Source organism: Leptonychotes weddellii, chromosome 1, assembly GCF_054177405.1.
Source record: "Leptonychotes weddellii isolate Sample4059 chromosome 1, ASM5417740v2, whole genome shotgun sequence".
Taxonomy (NCBI): domain Eukaryota; kingdom Metazoa; phylum Chordata; class Mammalia; order Carnivora; family Phocidae; genus Leptonychotes; species Leptonychotes weddellii.
The window spans coordinates 155,019,573-155,045,461 of NC_138369.1; the positions used below are offsets into that span (position 1 = coordinate 155,019,573).

The following is a 25,889-nucleotide window of genomic DNA, read 5'->3' on the forward strand; positions in this document are numbered from 1 at the left end:
TTATTCCCACTTTGCAGATGAGAAAACCAAGGCAAGAGAGTTAAGCAACTGCTACAAGGCCACTCAGTAAATATCCAAAGCAAGAATCAAATCCAGACAGTAGAGCTCTATAGCTCATGCTGTTAACCAAGGTGTTATCCTTGACACTTTTTCCTTCCCACTCCAGAGCCAATCAATCACCAAGTTCTATTAATTCTCCATTGAAATTATCTTGCAAATCTAACCACATGTCCCTATTTCCCTATCATTTACTTCATTAAGGGCTTTGTCATCTAATTCTTGACTGTTGTAAAATTTTTCAAATTGGTCTTCTTGCTAAAGGATTTTCTTGTAAATCTTCTTTGCAACCTCCAATGAAATCTCTCCAAGGGATTTCCAATTTGTGACAAACACTTCTAACTGTTCCTCAATACCAGTTTTCCCTTCCTTCTGTAGTAATGCGGTTTTTAATTGGGTATAGCTAAGGCTAATTTCCAAAACTGCCTTTTACTAAAGATAGTCTTATGACTAAGTCTAACCCATGAGATGTGAGCAGAAGTAATGTGAGGTATGTTCTTTTGTTCCTTCCTACTAGTTGCAATGCAGATTAGGCAGCAAGAGCTGAAATAAGCCATCCTAGACCACGAAGTGGAAGAAAGTTGGGGCCTGGATCCCTGATGATTGTGGAGTCTGGCAATCAAATGATTGCCAGAACCCTGAGAAACCTAGTCAGGCTTTTACTTATTTAAGTCACTATTACTTTGAGTCTATTTCTTTCTGTTATATTAGAGGAAAAATTATCTTCACTTACACTGAATTTGGAACCAAATGTGGACTTGCTTTAGCAGCATCTAAAATGTAGAACTGGCTTAGTAAGCAGGCAATAGAGAGAATATTCAAACAAATAACTACTGGCTAGAAAGCCAGTGACTATTAATTTTATGTGTCAACTTGACTGGGCCATTGTGCCTAGATATTTGGTTAAACAGTATTATGGATGTTTCTGTGGTGGTATTTTTGGATAAAATTAAATTTAAATCAGTGAACTTTGAGCAAAGCAGAATGCACTCCATAATGCGATCGGATCTCATCCAGCCAGTCACATTTGAAGGCCTGAATAGAACAGAAGATTGACCTCCTTTGAACAGGAATTCTACCAGCTAGGATTATTCAGACTTGAACCACAACATCAAATCTTCTCTGGATCTCCAGTGTGCTGACTCATCCTACAGAGTTTGAATTTGCCAGCCTCTGTAACTGTGTGAGCCAATTCCTTTAAAAAATCCCTTTCTGTATATATACATACATCCTATGTTTCTCCGCAGAACCCAGATTGATACAGCCAATAACCCTTATTATGCCATGGGATAACATTTAATAAATTCATTGTTTATGATATCTTGGAAGATGGACCACATGCTAAACAAAGCTTATATAACTCTAAGGTGACTAGAAAAAAAATCTCAAAATGTTAGTGCATATTAATGAGAGAAGGCTCAGAAAAGATCCTAGGATTTGGAAGAAGAGATGGAAGGAATACAGCTCAGCTAAGGAAGGCGCTCTGCCTGTAGATTATATTCTAAATCGACAAAGAATTCAATAATTTGGGCCTTGTTAGGGTTGAAAAAGTCAAGAGATTCTGTGCCCCAAAGTAAAGCAGTGATAAAAAGGTATCCCTGAATAGGCAGCTCTTACAGGTAAGACTGTGGCCTCAAGCCTTGCTCAAGCACTTCTGAGTAAATGTTCTTATCCAGATAGTGGGATTTAGTCCCAAAATAAAGATGTTTCTCACTCAATAAAATGGAATAAACCTCTGATATACACAATATGAATAAATTTCAAAAATGTTATGCTGAGAGAAAAATTCCAGATAAAAAAGAATACATGTTGTCTGATTACATTTTCATAGTTTGAGAATAGGCAAAGCTAATCTATTAGTAAGAGAAGTCAGAACAGTGGTTGCCTTTGGTGAGAGAAGCAAATGGATTCTAAGGAAGCACCAGGAATCTGTCTGGGGTGATAGAAATGTTCTCTATTTTGATAGGGTTGTGGGTTACACATGCCTTTGTAACTGCCAAAATTCCCTGAAACGCACATATGGCCTAGTACACACACATGTCGTTACAGATCCAGTGGCTCAACTTGTAGATGAGGTGGGGGTAAGCTCCTCCAGCAATCATGGGATCTTCCTTCAGCTTCTCTGAATTCTAGGCCACATTCCTATGCAGCTCCATAACGAAATGCACCAGCTATTCTGCAGACCACCCACATCATTAAGATCAGATGCTCAGAGGTGACAGGAGACCTATAAAGGTTCTGGTGATAGAAAGACATGGTTCCTCTGTCCTTCTGGATTATAGTCTGTCTTTGTTCTCCCCCACTTTGTGTGCTGGTTACTAGCCCTGGCTAACTTCAGGTCCCACACCAGAAGTAGGGGCACAATTATATAGAACTTCTACAGATTGTTTAACTAGCTCCCATGATTCAGCAAGATCTAATTCCTGTAAGATCCCTTACATCACTTAGATTCTTCTCTGACCAAACCCTGTCAGTCTGTAATACCTCTGCTCCTTATAGAATGAGACAATGTGTGTAATTAATTCTCAAGTCAAGGAGTTAAAATTCATTCTTTGCTTCATCTTTCTAGATGTTTAGCAAGTTCCAATGCTTACATAATTATTTTCCAGTTTCTTTTTGATCAAACTGTCATTCATCCTTCTAGACTTAACTTCAAAGTTCATATAATCTCTAAAACTTTCACTGACTTCCCATGGAATTCCTTCCTCTTGTTTTTCCCAAACAATAAATTTTCAGCTCCTTGAAAACATGGTTTATATTACATTCATTTTGCCTTGTTTACATATAGCACAACTGGAAAGTATGTTCTCAAAATATATTTATTAAATAGTGAATGAATGAATGCTACCTTAATTAAAAGGTAGGTCAAGCAGAGAACTTTTCAGTGTAAAACAAAAGGAACATACTTCATTGCAACTAACACTCAAAAATTCTGAATAGTGGGGTGGTTCAGTCGGTTAAGCACCCGACTCTTGGTTTCGGCTCAGGTCATGATCTCAGGGTCATGGGACCAAGCCTCGCATTGGGCTCCCTGCTCAGTGGGTAGTCCACCTGAGATTCTCTCTCTCCCTCTCCTCCTCCCCCCATTCATGCTTTCTCTCTCTAAAATAAATAAATTAAAAAAAAAAAAAATCCTGAATAGCGAACAGCTCAAGCAACCTACAACTCTCACGTTATAGAACAGATGGAAATGTTAGTGGCCAGAGGCTTTATTTGGAAAAAAAAATAATAATAAAGTTTTTGCCAACAAGTAATTTATAAATACGAGAAAGAAGATTTTTTCCCTTGCTAAACAGGTTGTGGATAAACTCCTAAAAGAAAGTAAAATAATCTGTTAATGAAGGTTACTACATAGCAATTGTGGTCTCAATTCTGATTGAGTGGAATAGTTTGGTAACTTTTAGCAGGGAACTTGACTTTCCATAGGGAAAACCATGGTCACCACTTTAAAACTGAGATATGTGGTACTGTGATCTTGTGATTTATAATTATATATATATATATATATATATATATATATATATATATATAATCATATATATATGGTCTTCATTCCTTTTTCTGGCACAGGGCTCCAAAAGCTTTGAAATTTCCTAAGAGATGAGAATAACAAAGGTATCTTTTGTTGCACAAATGAGGTGAACTTTTGAACACCAACTAAGGGTGGGCACTGGTTTCCAGAGGAACCGACATGTGACCAGGTTAGAACTTTCAGTCTCACCCTCCAAACCTCTAGGGAGGCATGAGGGGCTGAAGATTTAACAACTGCCAATAGCCAACAATTTAATCAGGCATGCCTATATAATAAAGCCTCCATAAAAACCCAGAAGGATAGGTCAGAGAGCTTGTGGGTTGGTGAACACGTGGAGAAGCTGGGAGAGAGTAACATGCCCACAGAGTGCATGGAGGCTCTATGCCCTTTCCCATATACCTCGCATCTTTTCCATCTGGATATTCATCTGTATCCTTTATCATATTCTTTAATAGAATTGGTAAATGCAAGTAAATGTTTCTCTGAGTTCTGTGAGATGCTCTAGCAAATCAAAACCTACTAGTGGGTCATGGGAACCTCTGATTTATAGCCCATTGGTTAGAAGCAGGTGACAAACATGGACTTGTAATTGGCTTCTGAAGTGTGGTGACAGCAGTCTTGCAGGACTGAACTCTTGATACTCCGGGTAGAGATTGTCAAGAACTGAGTTAAACTGTAGGACACCCAACTGGTATCACAGAGAACTACTTGGTGATGGTGGGGGAACCACCCCCACCACCACATTGGAATTGGTACCAGAACCCTTTTAGGCACCAAAAATGCCATTAAGACATATTTAAAAATGAAGGTTATCCTGACACTGTTTTTCTGGTAACGTAAGGGAAATCTAAAAGAGAAAGTTAGTGTGGAAGGCAGGTAATCTGATTTAAAAGAAAGAAAATAAATCCAGTCTTTAAAAAAAAAAAAAAAATTAACCTAATTTGATGTACCAATAGAAATATTTTAATTACTACAAAATAATTTAACAAATAATAAAATGACAACTTTAGCCAATTGTTATGAGTTCACAAAGCTTATATGTCTAAATTGTTCCTTTTTTGTCCCCCCACCCCCAATCCTAAATGTTTAATTCCTCTACATTTTGTCTTTTTTTTCCACTAAGTATTGCAGGGGTTTCTGTTTGATTTATTTTTCCTTACCGTTCCATATTTTTTTCCATGTTACAATGTTGGCTTCCAGTATTCATTTCAAATTTTTCTACTTTTGCTCCTTTTCAACAGTTCCTATTTCTTTCATTTTTCCATGGCCTGTTCTTTATCACTTCACTCTGTTTTTATCAGTTTACTATTTCTGCTGGTAAACAGCAGTCTGGGCAAGAAAGCAAATACCACTATTATGTACTATGACCAAAGAAAACATTAAGGTGAAAAGCTGAAGCTCATGTACAATCTATCAAATAAATGCAGATTCAAAATTAAATTTCAGGTACCATAAGAATCTAAAACACAGATATTTCTAAGTTGATAGTTACCCAGTGCTATCATCAGTTTTAAAAGTATTATTTTACAAGCCTTGAGGGTACCCTTCACTATGCTCACAGTAAGTAATCAAATTTCTAGATATCAAACTGTTTATTATCAAAGAAGTTCTGTAAATTCAAGATAAAGAAACATGACGGACCGTGCTATTTTCAGAGATGCCATACCCAGCAGCTATTCCTTTGTCAGCCTAAGAAACAAAAACAATGCTGATAATTATCTTCTCTCCACTGGCAGTAAGTTTTTACCTTGAAGAAGGAATATTTTTTATATGGTATTTTTATATATGGTAGAGCAGAGTGATAAATGATGCTAGCTACTCCTGAAATAGATTATAAATGACAAGTTTTAACATATTTGTTTCCAATTCTACTTGGAAATCTTATGTTTAGTATACTTTCCCACCAACAGTTAATACCTCATTAAGATTGGTATAGGAGGATGGCTTAGGGATTAAAAGCTCTCTGCTAAGACTGAATATAAGAAATACAGATTTGTGTTGCTTAAGTTAGGAAGAGTGACAACAGATTACCTTAGGCCTGCCTTTTCACAGGGTCTTTAATCTACTATCAAATATTGTCTCTTCACTCATAAAGAAAAAGAACTAAAAAGCTTTCAAGAAAACCACGAGAATTACTTAATTTTGCCCATGGCAAATGTGCTTATAAATGAAAAGAGATTGCTTATTACTGATTTAAATGATTTTTTAAAGTTTTTTCAAACTTATTATTTTTTTTTTTTAAGTAACAAGAAATTTTCTTCAAATGACATCCCACAGGTTTAATGAGATGAAGATATCACACCCCTAGCTGGATCTGCTGTGATGAACTAAAAGGCTCTCCTGGTCATCCCTCTCCCTTCCCTCAAGATGGCTCCTATAACAATCCTACAAAATCCCTGTCTTTACAGAGCAAAGTTTAAAAACCACTATCCTAGGGGCGCCTGGGTGGCTCAGTTGGTTAAGCGACTGCCTTCGGCTCAGGTCATGATCCTGGAGTCCCGGGATCGAGTCCCACATCGGGCTCCCGGCTCGGCGGGGAGCCTGCTTCTCCCTCTGACCCTCCCCCCTTTCATGTGCTCTCTCTCTCTCAAATGAATAAAATCTTAAAAAAAAAAAAAAAAAAAAACCACTATCCTAAATAATTCTTTAGAAGTAAACAACAGGCTGATATAGCATATGTTCTCTGATCACATAAAAATTAAAGACTAATAATAATAAGATAACCAAAAAAATCCCCATATGTTTGGAAACAGGAAGCAAACTTACAATAAAAAAGATGAACAAAGTTAAATACTGGATCCTGAAAAGTCATAAAAATTTGACAAGCCTCAGGCAAGACTGATTAACAAAAATAAAACAGAGGATATCATTATAAATCCTGCAGACACTAAAAAGATAATAAGGAGATACTATATACAACTTTATGTCAGTAAGTTTGTAGACTTGGATAAAATGGGAAAATTACTCAAAAAACAAAACCCTCTTAAACTGGTTCAAAAAAAAAAAAGAGAGAGAGAGAGAACTGTTAAGAGTCCTATAACTGTGGGGTGCCTGGGTGGCTCAGCTTTATCAGTGGGGAACCTGCTTCCTGCTTCTCCCTTTGCCTCTGCCTGCCACTCCCCCTGCTTGTGCGTGCATGCTCTCTCTCTCTGTGTCAAATAAATAAATAAAATCTTTTAAAAAAGAGTCCTGTAACTGTTAAAGAAACAACTAAATCAACGGTCAAAAATTTCCCCACAGAACTCCAGGTCCATTATGGCTTCAACTGCAGTTTCTGTCAAATAGTCAAGGGAAAAAAATAATTGCAATTTTCCATACACTGTTCCAGAGAACATAAATGAGAACCCACTCCTCAGTTCATTTTATGAAGCCAGCATAACCTTAATTACAAACTCTAATAAGACTATTTTTTTTTAAAGATTTATTTATTTTGAGAGAGCGAGAGAGAGAGAGTACATGAGTGGGGGAGGGTCAGAGGGAGAAGCAGACTCCCCGCCGAGCAGGGAGTCCGATGCGGGACTCGATCCCGGGACTCCGGGATCATGACCTGAGCCGAAGGCAGTCGCTTAACCAACTGAGCCACCCAGGCGCCCAAGACTATTTCAAAAATGAAAAATTACAGGCCAGTTTCACTCATGAACACACATGAAAAAATCCTAAGCAAAATATCAAACAGAATCCAGAAAAAATTACCTATATATTTCTACATATCACAGAATTATGAGGGGTTTTGTTAAAAATCCAAAAGAATCTATAAATTTTAAACTTAACAAATTTATCAATATTGTGAAACAGCAGGAAAATGTCAAAACTCTCTAAATTGATAGGTTTAATGTAATTCCAATCAAAATCCCTACAAGTTTTTTATGAAACTTGAAAAGCTGATTCTAAAATGTAAAGATGCAAAGGAATCGAAAATAGCCAACATACTCTTAACAAAACAAAATGAAACAAACAAACAAAAGGGAATATTTGCACCTACATATTATGACATTAATGCTATGGTAAGTTAGTGTAGCACTAGTTGGAGGATCTGTAAACAAAGCAATTGAATAAACAGAAATCAGACTGATGTTAATGTGGACATCTGATTTATGACAGAAGTAGCACTACAGAGTACTGGTAAATGGACAGACTTTTCAATAAATGCTGTTGGGGGGCACCTGGGTGGTTCAGTTGGTTAAGCGTGTGACTCTTGATTTCAGCTCAGGTCATGATCTCAGGGTCGTGAGATGGAGCCCTATATGGGTCTCCGTGCTCAGCTGGGAGTCTACTAGAGATTCTCTCTCTCCCTCTGCCTCTTCCCCCGTTCCCATGTGCTTTCTCTCTCTTTCTAAAAATAAATAAATACATCTTCTAAAAAATAAAATAAAAGCTGTTGGGACAATTAGGTATTCATGTGCAAGGTTAAAAAAAGGAAGGAAAACGGGAAGAAAATAGATTCCTACCTTACACTACTAAACAAAAATTAGCTGAGGTGTATTATAGACCTAAATGTAAAAGTTAAAAAATGAAGCTTCCAGAAAATAACACAAGAGATTATCTAAGTTATGGAAATATTTCTTAAAAAGGACACAGAAGCATTCATCCTAAGGGAAGATATAGATATATTTAAAAAGCAATAACCTTTCTTTATAAAAACAAAAACAAAAAAACCACAACACTAAAAAGAGTAAAAGGTAAGCCACCAAGCCACAATATGGAGAAGATATTGTACCACAAAGTCAAAAACTGTGAAGGGACTGATATTTATCTTGCTTGTAAGCTAAAAAGGTAGCATGCCAGTTTCAGGGATGTTGACAGAAGTCATGAAACTCCTAAATCAGTAATGATGGACGGTTAATTACTTACAAAATAATGGCAGCCACGTCAAACAAAATTTCAATCTGCCCTGTTTCACCACTGGTGCTCAGAATATAAAAGGCACTCAATAAATACTGAGAATACAATAAACAGAAAGAATACAGTTAGGGGAGAACTGTCACTATCCTTGCATACTGTTTCTATGAAGAAGGAGGAGATTCTTCCTCCTCCACCTACAAGGCAGGGATAGGCATGTTGCTGGAGTAAACAATTCAAGACCCTCTCCACCTATTTACTTGAGCCTCTGCAAACAAGGAGAGAAGTAGCTAATGTAGTCAATGAACAGCATCCATTGTTATTATTTTTACTAATGAGTGGAACCAAAATGGAAAAATCACTATTCGTGGAACATCACAAACTCTCTATTCTCCTGGAACTGCCTGAGCTCTGGCACAACAGGCCCTACCCTTTCACTTTTTTAATCATGTTTCCATGCACAGGATATAAAGGGGGAAGGCTCTTACTTACTGTCTAGAGCTGTCTGGATTAGCTGATTAAATTTCAAGATTTAGATGTGGGACTGGAATAAGGTTTCATCAGAGGCCCCTGGGTGGGGTTTAGGGGTGAGCTAACACAAAGGACTGGATTGTCAAATCAGATTCTCATGAGCCAGATATCTTAGCCATTATCAAGCTTTACTAATAATTTCAAATATACAAGCAATCAAGTGGCATAAAAGAGGCAGGGACATCCAATGTGGCTATCTCAGTCTTGCTTATAGCTCAGAATGTTTTCTAGCTCAGATAATAGATGAGTTCTCTAAGCAAATTTCACAGGTCACCTCACACAATGGGGAGCATCTCCAATATATCTTAGGGAGTTGAATACTTGTATGACACTCTCCAGGCAGCTGGGCCTCATAAATCTAGATTCTAGGTTGTGTTTACCATGGCAATCCTAACCAGGGATATTCTGCTCAAAGCATGCCATAAGTAAGAGTTCTCCTCTCAACAAAATTCATTAGTCTATTTACCAAGGAGGTCAGTTATCATCATGTTTAACTGGGTCACCCGCCTTCTTTCTTTCCATGGGACTGCCTCCCTAGAAATCAAGAGAGAAATGGATCACAGGCCAGCTGCTAACTCCTTCCCCAAAGAATTATCAAACTCTTGCCTGGATCATTGAAAAGGCTGATATTTTAATCTCCACTAGGAGGTTTTTGTACCTATTTCTTGCATTAATGAGATCCTATCAGTAGAAAGTCTTTGATACTCCTAGCTACCTGAATACATGTGAATGAATGGAGTGATTTAATATGATGTAGCCATTTCAAAAGTGTATTTTCAAATACTACTTATTAACATGTTCATAATAAATTAAATAGAAAAAGATATCAAATTATATATCACTATGATTTCTATTATTGTAATTACTATATGCAATCAAAGGAAGTAAGTCAATATAAATTTCTTTCAATGGATGGCTTATTTTCTTCTTTATATTTCTTTTTATATTTCAAATGCTGTATGAGACTACATTATTTCCATGTTAGGAAAAATTATTAGAATAAATATCTTTAGCTTAAATATTTATCTGTTGCTTATTTTGTTAAAATATAACTTGTAAACCCACAACCCATCCTTAACCTGACCAAAGCCTAGTGTCCCCACTCTTGCTACCTCTGTATTCTATTCTGTTACCACACGTTCTTGCCCCATGTTACGACAATTGCCCTGAGAACAAAAAGCATTTCGTATATATTTTAGTACCTGCAGTGCCTAGCAAAGTTCTGACGCAAAATACTTAATAAATGTTGGATAAATTCATAAATGCTGATAAAATCTCATTTTCAAGATTTTATTTCATACTCTCAATCTATACTTGAGATACTTTTAATGTTGAAAATACAATAGCTACAAACTATGGATGTCTCCTCAACCTTTTACAATTTCATTTAATGTGGAATATTTGGATCTGCACACTCTCATTAAAAAGAAGTGTGTAACTTTGCCCAAATTACAGATTTTTAATCTGAGAACCTCTGACTCCTGCCATTTAACTTAAAGAAAAAAAGAAGAAAGAGGAGGAAGAAAAGTATTAGTAGTAGTAGCAGCAAGAGTAGTAGTATTAATAGTGGTTTGCTTTTGTTTTCTGTATTCCAAACATATGACTAAGCATATAATGATAATATGCAAAGCTAAGTGAATTAGTTGACCTTTAAAAAGAAATTATATACATAGCCAAAACAGTGGTGAAATCTTCCATTCTAATAGAACTGTATGTCCAAATATTATTTTTCCAACATGAACACATCAATATTTTGGTCACTATGATGATGAATGATGAAGACTCATGCTCCATAATCACTAGATATCCCTTATCTCAGCTCAAGAGCATGACAGAGGAGTTGTTGGGGTTTTTTTTTTTTTTTAATGTTTCTTTTAAAACACAGTTCTTGCTGTCAGAGTACCACCTTTTAAGGATAGTTATCTGGATGATTTATACAAATTTTCAAAATGTAACTGAATCATCTAAGCTTCCTTTTTCAATGGGTTCACAAATTGGATTTTACTTGTCAACTAGTGAGAAAAGAAAACCAGAAGGGGTCAGTATTTTAAATGTGATTGATTTTCTCTGAGGAAATGGATGACATGATACATTGCTGCAATAACATACCAATATTTTTGTTATAAATCATACTCTTCAGTTCGTGCTTTCCCACCTAAAAATCATGTAAACTTCTTTTGCACAAACACCATGGCCACTTTCTAAAGAGACTACATGTGTTATTTTCAACATATTTTCCCACTCTGTTTTTCCTAATACATTTAAATTAAAATGAAGCAGAGAATCTGATTATGTAGTATGTACATACATAGTATGTAACAGAAATGACTGGTCTCAGAAATTATTTTGAGAAATAAAGTAAAGGTATACTTTCAAATGGTACTCCATTAATAGAACTGGCTTATGTTCAATTATTCCTTATAATGTTGTCCCACATTCTTATCTTCTGAAATGGTTTTTGGGAAGATATGTGAGAGAGTTGTATATAATTTTATCTTCATGTTTTATAAGTTAAACAGAAGATTCTAATTTTTCCACTTCTGTATGGATAAATCAAAGAGTCCTCAGTAAGTGTACAATGAACTCATATGCTTTGGAATCTCTCTCCTGTCATCATTGTGTCTTCCAATAAGCTTTCCATGGTAAAAAGAAAAATCAGGTTAGATTACTCTTTTCATGATTATAAACATACATTAATTTTTAAAATAATTTTAAAAGACTTACATATCTACTAACATTACTCTTTTTTAAAAATATGTAACATCAAGAAACTTCTATTATGTTAAAGTATTGAGATGCCTGGGTGGCTCAATCGGTTAAGCGTCTGCCTTTGACTCAGGTCATGATCTCAGGGTCCAGGGATTGAGCCCCACATCAGGCTCCTTGCTCAGCAGGGAGTCTGCTTCTCCTTTCCCTCTGCCCTGCCCCTGCTCTGTGTGCATTCTCTCTCTCTTAAATAAATAAAATCTTTAATAATAATAATAAAGTATCAATTTTAAGTATCACATTCATAAAAACGTGTTAAGAGTAATATTTGGTTGTACAGTACTGTGTTTTCAAAAGCTAAAACTGTGAACACTATGCAGACTGCCTAATTAATATAAATATGAAAAATTTCTGGTGAGGTAAATGAATATACAGCCACAGAGGGCATAAAGTATCTTTGAGTACCGTATCTGTCAGCTGACAAATGCAAATACTACAAAACAGTACAAAAAGTTTTCCTTATTTGCCTCTCAATTATCCATTCCACTCCTTTTCTCCCTTCTGAGTGCCATCTTCTGTCCACAATATCAAGCTAGGCAGTATTTGCTTTCTTGCTTTCTAATTGCTCTTTGCAAATGAAAATAAGGATCTACTATCAATCCTTTATACTTTTGAGTAAAACTCACACATCAATATATTTACTTTCTTGCCTATGTTTGCATTTGAAACCTTTCATTTCTTATTGTGGAATAAAAGGATTACCTTTTGTTAAAGGAAGGTAAGATAATAACTAGGTGAGAAAGATTCCAAAGAAAGTAAGAAATTTCTTTGTATGTGGCACAGTGAGTGATAGAGCTATCCCTGATGAGACAATTACTATTACTATATATTTCATTTTCTAGGGTCAAGGACAGGAGGTAAAAGAGAAATCATGGCTGGCATTATCATTTTTTCCTTCATCTTTTCAACTCCCAGACTTGTAGATGTCAGGGAATTAGAACCATTCTCTGTGCCTATTGCTTGGGTTTCCTACTCTTTCCCCATTATCATCATAACCACACAACCAAGGGACCCAAAGTTTCAACTACTTTATTTAGGTGGCTGCCAAATCTCTCACACAGACCAAGCATCAGAGACAGGAAATGGAGAGTAGCTGCTCAAGGGAAAGAATAGGAGATGGCTGGGATGATGGTCCTCCCCGTCTGATTACATAAAAATCTACACCTGTAGTGAGTGAGATGTCAGTTTTGCACCTTGTTAATATGCTACTAAAATGATGTAATGCTAAAGCCATTCCTTTTGGAAAATAAGATGATGGGAGAGTGGAGTGGCCACTAAGGAAGAGCCATAGTTGTTAGGGCATAAGTAGGTGCCTATGTGAGGTTTATATAAATGTGTGACCTTTACGACAATGATTGAAATGCTAAATGAAGTTAAGAGAAATGTATCAATTGGAGGAAAAAAACTAAACTGAAACTAAAACCATGCTTTGGTTATATAAAAGCAATACAAATCAAAATAAATTACAGAAATGCTTTATGTTTATGTCTAATTACTACACAGCACAACAGTGATTATATCATCTTTGGCAGATTAACTTTGCTATAATTTTTTTTTGGTGCCAATTAAATACAGTTTTATTTAAGACATTGCATTTTCCACTTAACAATACAGTGTTTATAAATGCAATGCTTATTTCCTTTCCCTGTGCACGTATTCCATATTCAAGTATCAAGAATGCCCAGTTTATTTTTTTTTATTTTTATTTTTTTTTAAGATTTTATTTATTTGACACAGAGAGAGAACGTGAGAGAGGGAACACAAGCAGGGGCAGAGCGAGAGGGAGAAGCAGGCTTCCCGCTGAGCAGGGAGCCTGATGTGGGGCTCGATCCCAGGACCCTGGGACCATGACCTGAGCTGAAGGCAGACGCTTAACGACTGAGCCACCCAGGCGCCCAAGAATGCCCAGTTTATTTACTATAGCAGCTCAACATTAAAACTGCCATGGAATTTGCTACAAATTTGGGTCCTTCGAATATTTTGTGTGGAACAATGCTAGACCTATTCTCAGGTTGACTTAATCAACCTCTTCGATGGTGGGTCCAGAGGAGGCACCACCAGAGGGAGCAGCTCCACCACCAGGGAAGTCTCCAGGCATTCCTCCTGGCATGCCCCCTGCACTCTGGTACAGTTTGGTAATGATAGGATTGCAGACTTTCTCCAGCTCTTTCTGCTGGTGTTCAAATTCTTCCTTCTCTGCAGTCTGGTTCTTATCAAGCCAATTGATGATTTCATTGCACTTGTCAAGAATCTTCTGATTGTCCTCATCATTGATCTTGCCCTGAAGTTTTTCATCTTCAACAGTTGCTTTCATCTTGCCCTGAAGTTTTTCATCTTCAACAGTTGCTTCAACCGTTGAATGCATAAGACTCAAGTGAATTCTTGGAAGACAGCTTGTCCTGCTGTTTCCCATCTTCAGCTTTGTACTTCTCTGCTTCCTGGACCATGCGCTCAATGTCTTCCTTGCTCAAGCGGCCCTTGTCATTAGTGATGGTAATCTTGTTCTCTTTTCTTGTGCTCTTTTCCACAGCAGAGACATTGAGGATACCATTAGCATCAATATCAAAAGTGACTTCAATCTGAGGAACGCCACGAGGGGCAAGAGATATGTCTGAGTTCGAACTTGCCAAGTAGGTTGTTATCCTTGGTCATGACACACTCACCTTCATACACCTGAATAAGCACACCAGGCTGGTTGTCAGAGTAGGTAGTGAAGGTTTGTGTCTGTTTGGTAGGAATGGTAGTATTATGCTTGATGAGAACAGTCATGACTCCTCCAGCAGTTTCAGTGCCAAGAGAAAGTGGAGTGACATCCAAGAGCAGCAAATCTTGAACATTTTCAGATTTGTCTCCAGAAAGGGTGGCTGCCTGGACAGCTGCACTGTAAGCAACAGCCTCATCAGGGTTGATGCTCTTATTCAGTTCTTTCCCATTGAAGAAATCCTGTAGAAGTTTCTGAATCTTGGGGATACGGGTAGAACCACCCACCAGGACATTATCGTGGATCTGAGATTTGTCTAGCTTGGCATCCCGAAGGGCTTTCTCTACAGGGTCCAGGGTGCCACAGAACAGATCAGCATTTAATTCTTCAAACCAGGCACGAGTAATAGAGGTATAGAAGTCGATTCCTTCATATAGAGAATCAATCTCAATACTGGCCTGTGTGCTGGAAGAAAGTACACGCTTAGCACATTCACAAGCAGTACGGAGCGACGAACTGCCCTCTTGTTTTCACAGATGTCCTTCTTATGTTTGTGCTTGAACTCTGCAATAAAATGGTTGACCATTCTGTTGTCAAAGTCTTCTCCACCTAAGTGGGTGTCTCCAGCTGTGGATTTGACCTCAAAGATCCCATCTTCAATAGTAAGGATTGACACATCAGAAGTGCCACCTCCCATGTCAAAGATCGGCACATTCCTTTCAGCACCAACCTTCTTGTCTAAGCCATGAGCAATAGCAGCAGCAGTTGGCTCGTTGATGACTCAAAGTACATTGAGACCAGCAATAGTTCCAGCATCTTTGGTAGCCTGACGCTGAGAGTCACTGAAGTATGCAGGTACTGCGACAACTGCATTGCTAACAGTCTTCCCAAGGTAGGCCTCTGCAATTTCCTTCATCTTCATCAAAACCATAGAGGACACCTCCTCTGGATAGAAACTTTTTGTTTCTCCCTTGTATTCTACTTGGACCTTGGGCCTGCCAGCATCATTCACCACCATAAAAGGCCAATGCTTCATATCAGACTGGACAACAGCATCATCAAATCTACGTCCAATCAGGCATTTGGCATCAAAAACTGTGTTGGTGGGGTTCATCGCAACTTGATTCTTTGCAGCATCACCGATCAATCATTCGGTGTCAGTGAAGGCGACATAACTTGGGGTAGTTCAGTTTCCCTGATCATTGGCAATTATTTCCACTTTCCCGTGCTGGAAGACACCCACGCAAGAGTAGGTGGTGCCAAGATCAATGCCAACTGCCAGTCCCTTAGACATGGTTGCTTCTGTGTGGGCCTGGCTCGGCTTGAGAAGAAAACAGCTGTCTGGTGATCTAGCCCAGCATTCAATGAGAGTAACTTTGCTATAAATTTAATTACAGATTTAAATTCTAAATACTCAGCCCTTCTAATTTAGTGTTTTAAAACAATTATTTGCTGACCTCCTTCTACATACCAGACAACAAATTATGTATTAACAGTAAAAACAGTAAGACTATCCCTGTTCCCATGGGGCTTATAACAGTCTTGTTGAAGAGAGAGATAAGTACTAGGCAAATGTTAAGCAAAGAAACTGACAATATATTTTTATTTTTTTATTTTTTTTAAGATTTTTTTATTTATTTTTTAGAGAGCAAGCGAGAGAGAAACAGCATGAGAGGGGAGAGGGTCAGAGGGAGAAGCAGGCTCCCCGCTGAGCCGGGAGCCCGATGTGGGACTCGATCCCAGGACCCTGGGATCATGATCTGAGCCGAAGGCAGACGCTTAACCATCTGAGCCACCCAGGCGCCCGACAATATATTTTTAAATGAAAGTAAGGACATGAAGGGAATATCAATCCCTGACCTCTTCTTATTGAAGCCTTACCCTACACTCCCTAGTCAGAGCTAATTTCTAAAGAATCCAGAGTTAGCCAACAGAAAGGGGAGAATGAATAAGAAGAACCCTCAATCAAAAGGAACAGGAAATGCCCTGGCCTCAGAAATGACATTGTAAGGTGAGTTTGAAGAACTGCTCCAGTGGAACACAAAGCAAGAGAAGTCCTGAGATAATGAGGCAAATGAAGTAAGAAGGAACCATATCCAAAGACGGCTTGAATATCATACTAAGGAATTTGAAATCTTAATGGTAATGGGAACCACTGCAGAATTTTAAAAAGGAGAATGACATAATCAGATTTACATTTCAGATCAGATTTGCTTTACTGTGAAGAGTGAAGTGAAGCTCACACCTGGAGACATGCAGGGCAGCTAGGAGCCAGTTACAAGGATTCAGATGACAGATACTGGTGGCTCAGGTTAGGCTATTCAGGATGGATAGAACTGGATGGACCTGAAAAATACGGAACAGGTACAACTGAAACAACTTTGCAATTGACTGAGTACAAGAGAAAGGGGGGTTGGAGATGGATTTCTGACTTAGGCAAATGTATGATGGTATGGAAATTACTGAGATACAAAAGAGAGAAAAAAAGAGGTAGATTAGTGGGGTTTCTATTTGATTTTTTGTTGTGTTGATTTTGGGGGCGGACAGAATAGCATTTGAAATTATGAGTTCTTCTCTTGACAAACTGAGTTTTATGTGTCCAAGGGGCTTCCAAATGGAGATATGTCATAGATAACTGAATATATAGGTCTGAGGCTAGAGAGAAAGATCTGAGCTTAGATACATACTTGGGAGGTAGCGTCTTGTATCAGTTGAAGCCATCAGATAAATAGAGAAGAGAGCCAACATCAGCAGCCTAAGGAAACCCAGAAATTATGGGATGAGCTGGTTAAGGGTAAATTAAGAAAATAAGTAGGAAGAAAACCAGGAAAGCATATGATCACAAAAATCAAGGGAAGAGAATACTATGAGAGAGAACAAGCAGGGGCGCCTGAGTGGCACAGTTGGTTAAGTCTCCGACTCTTGGTTTCAGCTCACGTCGTGATCTCAGGGTTGTGAGATCGAGCCCTGTGTGGGACTCTGTGCTCAGCATGAAGTCTGCTTAAGACCCTCTCTCCCTCTGCCCCCTCCACAAATAAATAAATCTTAAAAAAAAAAAAAAGAGGAAACATGCAGTCAATAAAGTCAAATGCAATAGAAAGTATAAACTGGTATAGCTATTTTAGAGAACAATATATCTAAAATGTTTGATCCTCAATTCCACTTCTTGATATTTAATCAAGAAAAATGTTAGTATCATGTCCAATGAGACAAATTAAAGGATGGTTTGTAAAAGTAAAAAAAAAAAAAAAAGGAAATAATGTAAGTATTCAAAAAATAGAGGATTAAATAGAATATGATAGATTGATTCTATTTAATATTTCACAAAAGTTGAAGAGAACAAAGTAAATCTATAAGGAAAAAACTAAGAAAAATTAAGTACAAAAAAAGCAAGTTTCAGAACAATATATACACAGTGATAGCAATTATTTTTAAATGAATTTCTCTATGCACACATAATTGTAAAAATCGCTAGAGAAAAAGTTTGGAAATTTTTTTGATTTGGTAAGTCCACACAAGTCCACTAAACAAGTCCAACAGATAACTCAGTAAAGAAAGCTGGTATTTGGTTGGGTCCATGGCCAAGAGGGTCTTTTGCTTCATTTTTATTATTTGAGCTTTTTACAATGAAAATGTTCCCTTGTAATAGTTATATAATAAAATAGATTTTTAAAATGCTATCAAGAGATCAAGTAAAATTAAAACTGAAAAATATGTGCCAATTTAATAGATCTTTAGTAACCTTAACAAGCATAAATTTGGAAGAATAAAGGGAAAAGAAAATAGATTACAATGAACTGAGACAAAATGGGAGGAAAAACAACAGAATATAAAACACAGAAAGCTTGGTAATGAACAGGAAGAAAAAGAAGTGAAGGGAGGATTTTTCATGAGAGAGAAAGAAAAATGATATTCTCAGAAAGCCTGGCTGCTTAATCACAGTTTAAAAAAAAAAATAGAGGTCACAAAGCTAATAACCCATCATAAAACTTATTGTCTGTTACAAGGTGTAAGGTTAACAATGGCAAGGCCCAGAGTAGCTGGAATAATTAACTAAGAAGCCAGATCGAGAAAATTTAGGTGAGAAAGAAGTCTTATAGCAGGGTCTATGCAACATGCCAAAGCTAATAATCCAAAAGGTAGAAGGGGAAAGGTGGTATAAAATTCTCAAAATATCTTAGGGTTTAGTAGATGAAAGGCTGACACTGGAAGCATATAAATAGTTTAACTGCCAGATGAGTAACGTTTAGAAGAACCCTCTGGTAGGTACTACCTAGAACAGCCATATGAGCTGATTTCATAATCTGGTACAAGAACAAGACTACATATTAGTTGGCTGTACTACTTAGGTAATGGCATGTATTCATTGTTGTGTATCAATCAGAAATTGGAAGTAAACCACGTTGTCAGAAGTGCATAAAAAATGTTAATCATTATCATTCCACATGTAAGAGGTAACAAGTGATAATACATCATTAAGTTATATTTTAAAATATTCCAGAGAATTTTTGTTCTGCATTGAACAACAGGAATTACTTGGGAGTAGAGTATAAGTAGAAATCTCTTTTGAAGCCAGGACAGAATGTCCCAAAATGCCTCTGTTCATAAGAAAACCAAGTATTTCTTGGTGGTCACATGCTTCTGGAGAATTCTTCAAGGGGAGGTAAGTGCTAACAATGAACTACAATTTCCTAGGAGGCTGACCCATCCAAAACAATGTATCCATTACCAAAAACATACATCTTGGTCCAAAGCTACTATTATGGGGGACTGTTCAGGTTCTGGTGAAAGAATAGGGTGCTGAACACTAGGTTTGAGACGGTCCTGATAGGCAAACAACTTTAAACCACAGTAAAATCATATGTATCCTTTAAAAGACAATGCACAGCAATACTACATTTCATTGAGGGGGTGGGGGAGGGGGCAGTGGGGTCTTACAGCATGAGAGCTGAAAGGAAAGAGGTTAAGAATTTTCTGGATACAGCCTTTGGAGGAATAATTATCAACACCTACACAGAAAACCCTCCATTTGGGGAATCCTGTGTCATGATTTGTCATGCCTATTTAAATTACATTAGAAACCAGAATAACTTTTCTATTAATAGCCCTCACCTTAAGAGTTCTACCTGCAGAACAGGCAAATTCCTCCTTTGGCTTATCCTACAGGCTGCCTTCTGAGAATCAGAAGAGAACAACAAACTTCGATCATTTGAACACGGAGCATCAACTAACACCTAGAGAAAAAAGGATATATAATGCAAACATGCACTGAAAATATAGTCTCAGATGCAAAATACATGGAGAAGCTATGTAAAACATGACAATAAGCAGCTAGTAAGTAAAGACATTTCTTTTAAAACCAAAAATATACTATGGTAAATTCTTCATGACATTTCTTCACTAATACTTTACAGGAAAATTTCCTGTGCACTTTCAGTGTTTGGTTTTTTGGCAGAGAGAGGGAACAGGAGGACTAAAAGTCTACTAATATCTACTCATATTTCATATTCTTGATGACTATAGCAAAAACTTTTACAAAAGTTACTTGTTTTAAACAGACATTCTATATTTCTGGATTCTCAGCATTTATTTTTGAGAACTAATATTTCAATTTTGGTTTGCTGAAATGTTCTTTTTCTTCAACTGTCATACTCTGATATGAAATGTTACTGAATTAAAGCAATTATATAGTGTACATGTTTGTTCATTGACCCAAGTAACATCTGATCTTTTCCTGAGTATCTCTGAAGCACCTGGAAATAAAAAACATTCAATGGGGCGCCTGAGTGGCTCAGTCGTTAAGCGTCTGCCTTCAGCTCAGGTCATGATCCCAGGGTTCTGGGATCGAGCCCCGCATAGGGCTCCCTGCTCCTCGGGAAGCCTGCTTCTCCCTCTCCCACTCCCCCTGCTTGTGTTCCCTCTCTTGCTGTCATTCCCTCTATCAAATAAATACCTAATATCTTAAAAAAAAAAAATTCAATCATCCCCAATCCCAATGTTACTACCGCTTCCTTTGAACCATGCTGACCATCAAATGAAAACTGCTTCCTTGTTCACTTTATCAAAATTTCCCAGAGTACTGAGAAATTGTATCAGGCTATGTCTGGAAGCAGATGGAAGACAACAACAAAGCAACATAACAGTGGTATCACTGGGAGCCCATCAGTTTGTCACAATGTAATAACTATACCTTGTCAAACATTTCAGGCTGGGCATCTCCCATTTCTCTGCCATCCAATTCAGACACTTTAATTACGTTTACCAAAGGCTGTGGGATGAAAGATTCTAATGTCTGCCTCAGCCACCTCAATCTCAGACTATCGTGTTCATTACAGTGAAGATAACCTAAACATAAAGGATTAAAAAGTTTTAAAATGAATGCAATGGAATTGTTACATTTCCACTTTTGATCAAATAAATTTCAGAAAGAAATCAATTCATCATAATTATGCAGAAATAGGGCACAGAGGTAAATATAATGATCTTAGGTTTTAAAAACAGCAATACACACACACACACACAAAACATTCACAACAGTCTTGCCTACATAGCCTGTCAGAAGCTCTGACCATTTATTCATTCAAATTTAATTATGGATTCCTAAAGATATGCTATACAACCAATACCTCATGGTATTAGTAAGACATCGCTCAAAGTATGAACTGTCATAATTCCCATAACTGGGAAGTTACTTAGCTCTCAAGAGTCTGTTTCCCAAATTGAGGGTTGCTGGAGGGGGGGGGGGATGGGGTAACAAGGTACTAACAAGGAGGGCACGTGATATAATGAATACTGGGTGTTATATACAACTAATCAATCACTGAACTCCACCTCTGAAACTAATAATACACTATATGTTAATAAAAAATGTTCATGACTTCATAAAAAAAAGTCTCCGTTTCCTTATGTGTAAAATGGGGATTGTACCTAGTAAAAGGATTCAGAACATGCCTCTCCAAAATATGCCACTTTGGCATGTTGACATTATTTTGAGTAAAAGGCACCTGAATAATAGCAGATGCAGGAAAGGCATTTTTACCTTCCTTTTTTTTCCTAAAAGGAGATGAAATCCCGTATGAAAAATACTCTCCCTACACCAGAAGGAAAGAAATATTCTTATCACCAGAGATGGGGAGTCAGGGCCAAGAGAAATCTGTACAAAGAGACCTTATTAAAAATTCTTCCTGGGGCGCCTGGGTGGCTCAGTCAGTTAAGCGGCTGCCATCGGCTCAGGTCATGATCCCAGAGTCCGGGGATGGAGCCCCGCGTGGGGGGGGGTCCCTGCTCAGCAGGGAACCTGCTTCTCCCTCTGCTCCTCACCTTGCTCACTCTGTTTTACTTTCTCAAATAAATAAATAAATAAATAAAATCTTTTAAAAAAAATTCTCCCTGTCTTCTCCCCCACATATTTTAGTTATTTTCCACAACTGGCACTCTATGTTCAACCTAGTATACAAGCACTTAACGATTGGCCACTCTTGTGGATCTTCCACATTCACATTGGGCAGGTGTAGGAGTTGTCCTGGCTTAAAAGCTTCATGTCCCACAGAAGACAACATCTCTTCTAACAACTTCATAGGCACAGCTTTCAGGATCCCCATGAGGGATGCCCAAGTTACAAGAGGACTGCCCAGTAACAAGAATCAATGCACTCAGGAAGACCCAATCAGGGCATCCCTATTGGGTCTCTGGGGCTTATTTCATCTTTCTCCCAGTGCACATGCATTTTTACCCATCAGAGTCTTTTTTACCATGAGTAATGTTGCCTGGAAACGTAGTGACAATCTGTCAGGTTACCAGGGAAACAAAGCTAGAGAACTACATGAAGGTGAAATTGTAATGTAGAGGGAGAAATATTTTTGTAAACCCTTTGCTCAAATATATATGTATAAATATATATACATCTACATATCTCTCTCTCTATATATATATATCTATACATATGTTGTTTTCTCTGATTGTCAATCCATGATTAAAAACATTTAATGATTTCCTATCATACAGTAAAGTTCAAACTATTGATTTCAAGGTCTGTGATAATGAGACCTCAAGACAACCTTTCAATTTTAACCTCCCACTGTTTTACCAACATACTCTGTGCTCCACCAAATCTGACGGACTTGTCCACTTCTCATACATACTCTGAACCACTTCTATAGTACTTAACCATATTTTACCACAAGAGAGATGTTCATGTGCATTGCTTACCCTTTCTACTACCAGCGCACCACAATTTCTATATGGAAGGCACTTAGGAGATGGCATCAATTTTGTTAGGGGGTTAAAGGAATAAGAAATCACTTTAAAGCTACATTTACACAGGTAGTATACTCTTTTTTAATTTAGTTTATGTGTTTACTTCAGGGGCTTTTAGAGGATTTGCTAATGCAGCTTACGGACAGTTGTCTAAAAACCTGAAATCACTAGAAAATGACCTAAGGCAAAAGTTAATGTTATGGAGGAGATGCAACCACAGGGAAACTAGAGTGAAAGAAAAAAGGAAGTAAATCATACAAAGATGGAGCACAAATACAAAAGGGTCTGTAATCAAGGTGGCTACAGCACTGGTCAGTCTCTCAGGATATGTCCACAGTCTGAAATTGCTAAGCCTTGAAACTATGGGCTTTAGTGGAGTAAGGAGGAAGAACAAGTAATCTGCTGTCATCTTCCTGTCTCCTGCCTCTCATTGGTTAAAGTCCATTCCAAGAGTTGATAACTTCCACACAGTTCAGGTTTGTGCTATTTGGCCCCTACAGGCAAGCCAGAGTCCCAAGGCCAGTAACAGCAACCATTCAAGTGTGGTGATTTTTGCTTGTAAGCTGGAAGCTATCTGGAGGCTCCTCAATTTGTGGCAGTAGTAACATCAGCAGCAGATAACTGCAGGAACAGCATGAATCTTTTCTAGGGTTTCTCCAATCTGGAAACAATTCAAGGGTCTCAAGCCTTTAAGGAATGGGAGTAAAGGTGAAGCCAAAGACGTATGTGGTGGAGCATAAACTGGGGCCAAGAAAGCTCCCCAAAGTCACACCTTGTCCCCATCAGACACTAAGAGACTCGAAGGAAAGACCCGTGTCTTAATTATTTTTCATTCCACTTCTCCCTTTTTCTGGTTTAAATATTTTATATTCCATTTCTATTATTTTTAACATGCATATGTAAACTTAAAATTTTTAACATGCATATGTAAAAAAAATATAAGGTTAGTCAACCTTACCATTTTCCCTAAAAGATACAAGAATCTTTTAATTCTCCCTCCCAAACTAGATGCTGTTACTGTATATTTGGGCTTACATTTTTTAACTGCACAAAACATTATCATCATTGTCTTCTATAGTCAATGACTTTTAGATTTACCCATATATTTCCCATCTTCTTTTTTTTTTTTTTTTTTTAAGATTTTATTTATTTATTTGAGAGAGAGAGAACACATGAGAGGGGATAGGGTCAGAGGACGAAGCAGACTCCCTGCCGAGCAGGGAGCCCGATGCGGGACTCGATCCCGGGACTCCAGGATCATGACCTGAGCCGAAGGCAGTCGCTTAACCAACTGAGCCACCCAGGCGCCCTATTTCCCATCTTCTTTGTTCTTCATTTCTTCTTGTTATCTTTTATCATCCATCTACAATGGCTTTCCTTTTTCCTGAAACACATCTTTCAGAATCATTGGTGACAAACTTATATTCTCTCTTTTTGTCTAAAAAAAAACACGTCCATTTCACTTTCATTCTTCAGGGAGATCTTGGTGAATATACTTCTGGATTTATAGTCATCTTTTCTTAGGACACTGAAAACATCATTCCTCTGAATGCTAGTTTCCATTGTTACCCTCAAAGGTCAATCCTCATTCTACTGTCTTTTGGAGGTAAACTATCTGTCCTCTCTGGCTGCTATTAAGATCTTCTCTTTATTTTCAATGTTCTGCAACTTCACTATAATGGTCTACACTGGCTTAGCTGTGCTCACACAATTTCAGAGGGTATTTCCATTCCTCCCCCATCATCAAAGTTGAAAATAGACAGTTTTCCTTTCAGTTCCTTGGGATTGGACAATTTCTTCTTAGTTTACCTTACATGGAGGGTATACCATTTTGGAATCTCAGCTTTCTGTAAGTTAACCTCCTAGTAGATTATCTCTTGGGCAAGCTCTGGCTTTGTCTTTTATTCCCACATTTTCATGAAGCAATGAAAATCAACATGCAAGTTTTTCAGGTTAAGCAAATGCTCACAAGTGAAAAGCTAGCTTTGATGTTCAACTGATCTTCTAGGTTCCCATTATCTCTTAGATTTTGGTCACTGAATATTTGGAGATCACCAAGGCATTTAAAGATTCTGTTTTTAATATTATATCCTACATTTTTTTTGTTTTCAGCAGGAGGGTTGGTTAGTAGACCTACTTTGTCATTCTACAAGGAACCAAAATCTTAGTTATTTCTGCATCTTTCACAGTTCCACACCTACCATCCAAAGCCTTGCACACGTAGTACATGCTCACTAATGTGGCTGAGTTGATTTGAAACATGGCATTATAATAAAGAATATTTAAACTGTTAAAACTGAAAATCAGGTCAGCTTTTCATTAAATTACAGCTTTAGTCAAGATTCTTAATTCAGCATTTTAAAATAACTTCATTAAAATACAGCTTTATGTTATATTGTTGTTTGGCCTAGATGTAGATTTTATTTGAAATTGTCTTAGACTGGTTAAATTTTTTAAAATATGTAATATAAGAGATGACAACCCAAGTTTCATATATATACTAAGACTTATTACATTGAAAAAGAATTAACTTCATGTTTAAATCGTCAAAAATAAACCAAATCTTGGTATTTCTTCATCTAAGCAGGAAAGGGAGCGAATTTAAAAAATATATGAAAAAGTCACTGAGGCTTTACATCTGTGTAAGGCAGCCTTTGGTCCATGAAAAGAAATTGGGCTACTAGTTTCATTCATTTATTTATTTTGGTGCAACTAACTTGGAAAAAACTCAATTCTGCCTATTTTCAGTTCTGTTAATTACTCCTTGGAGTAATTATCTAAGGAACACAGTGTGACTATCACTGATGCCATAATTATGATTATCTGAGGGATTATATGCCCCCTCAATGTAAAAATTGGAATAATGATATTGTCCATATATTAGAAGTGATATGAAGGCACAATTATAACACAACTCCTACCATTTCCATCATCTTATCTAAAATAAACAACAGCATCTCCATTTATAAAAACCATCAAATAAACAAAAACTAGACAGAACTGATGCTGAACCCTGTCCTACCAAGCTATAAGTAATATTTACCCACAGAAATCTGAAATAATTTTTTAAAAAGTCTTATTATCTAATTAGGAAAATAATTTATGATGTTGGTTGACTCATTACTTTTAACAAATATTTATAAAAATGTACATTTACATAAATTTCATCATTTTTATACTAATAATGGTAATGATAAGTTACTTCCA

General features: G+C 37.2%; 1 protein-coding gene across 7 annotated transcripts in view; it reads right to left on the reverse strand.

Annotated features, from left to right (window-relative positions):
- Positions 1-25,889, reverse strand: part of NSUN3 (NOP2/Sun RNA methyltransferase 3) — a 54,469-nt gene that overhangs the window by 15,028 nt on the left and 13,552 nt on the right. For 2 of the 7 annotated variants that reach the window (XM_081798394.1, XM_081798417.1), the window contains exons 4-5: positions 20,617-20,771; positions 19,539-19,660 (exon numbers count right to left, since the gene is read on the reverse strand). In XM_081798394.1, coding sequence (XP_081654520.1) covers positions 19,539-19,660; positions 20,617-20,771 — 277 coding nt within the window. Of the gene's footprint in view, positions 1-9,425; positions 9,494-13,846; positions 14,040-14,078; positions 15,806-16,224; positions 16,773-17,113; positions 17,182-19,538; positions 19,661-20,616; positions 20,772-25,889 lie in introns of those variants that run through there. The other 5 variants (XR_014138628.1, XR_014138627.1, XR_014138621.1 and 2 more) reach the window with 5 other exon arrangements.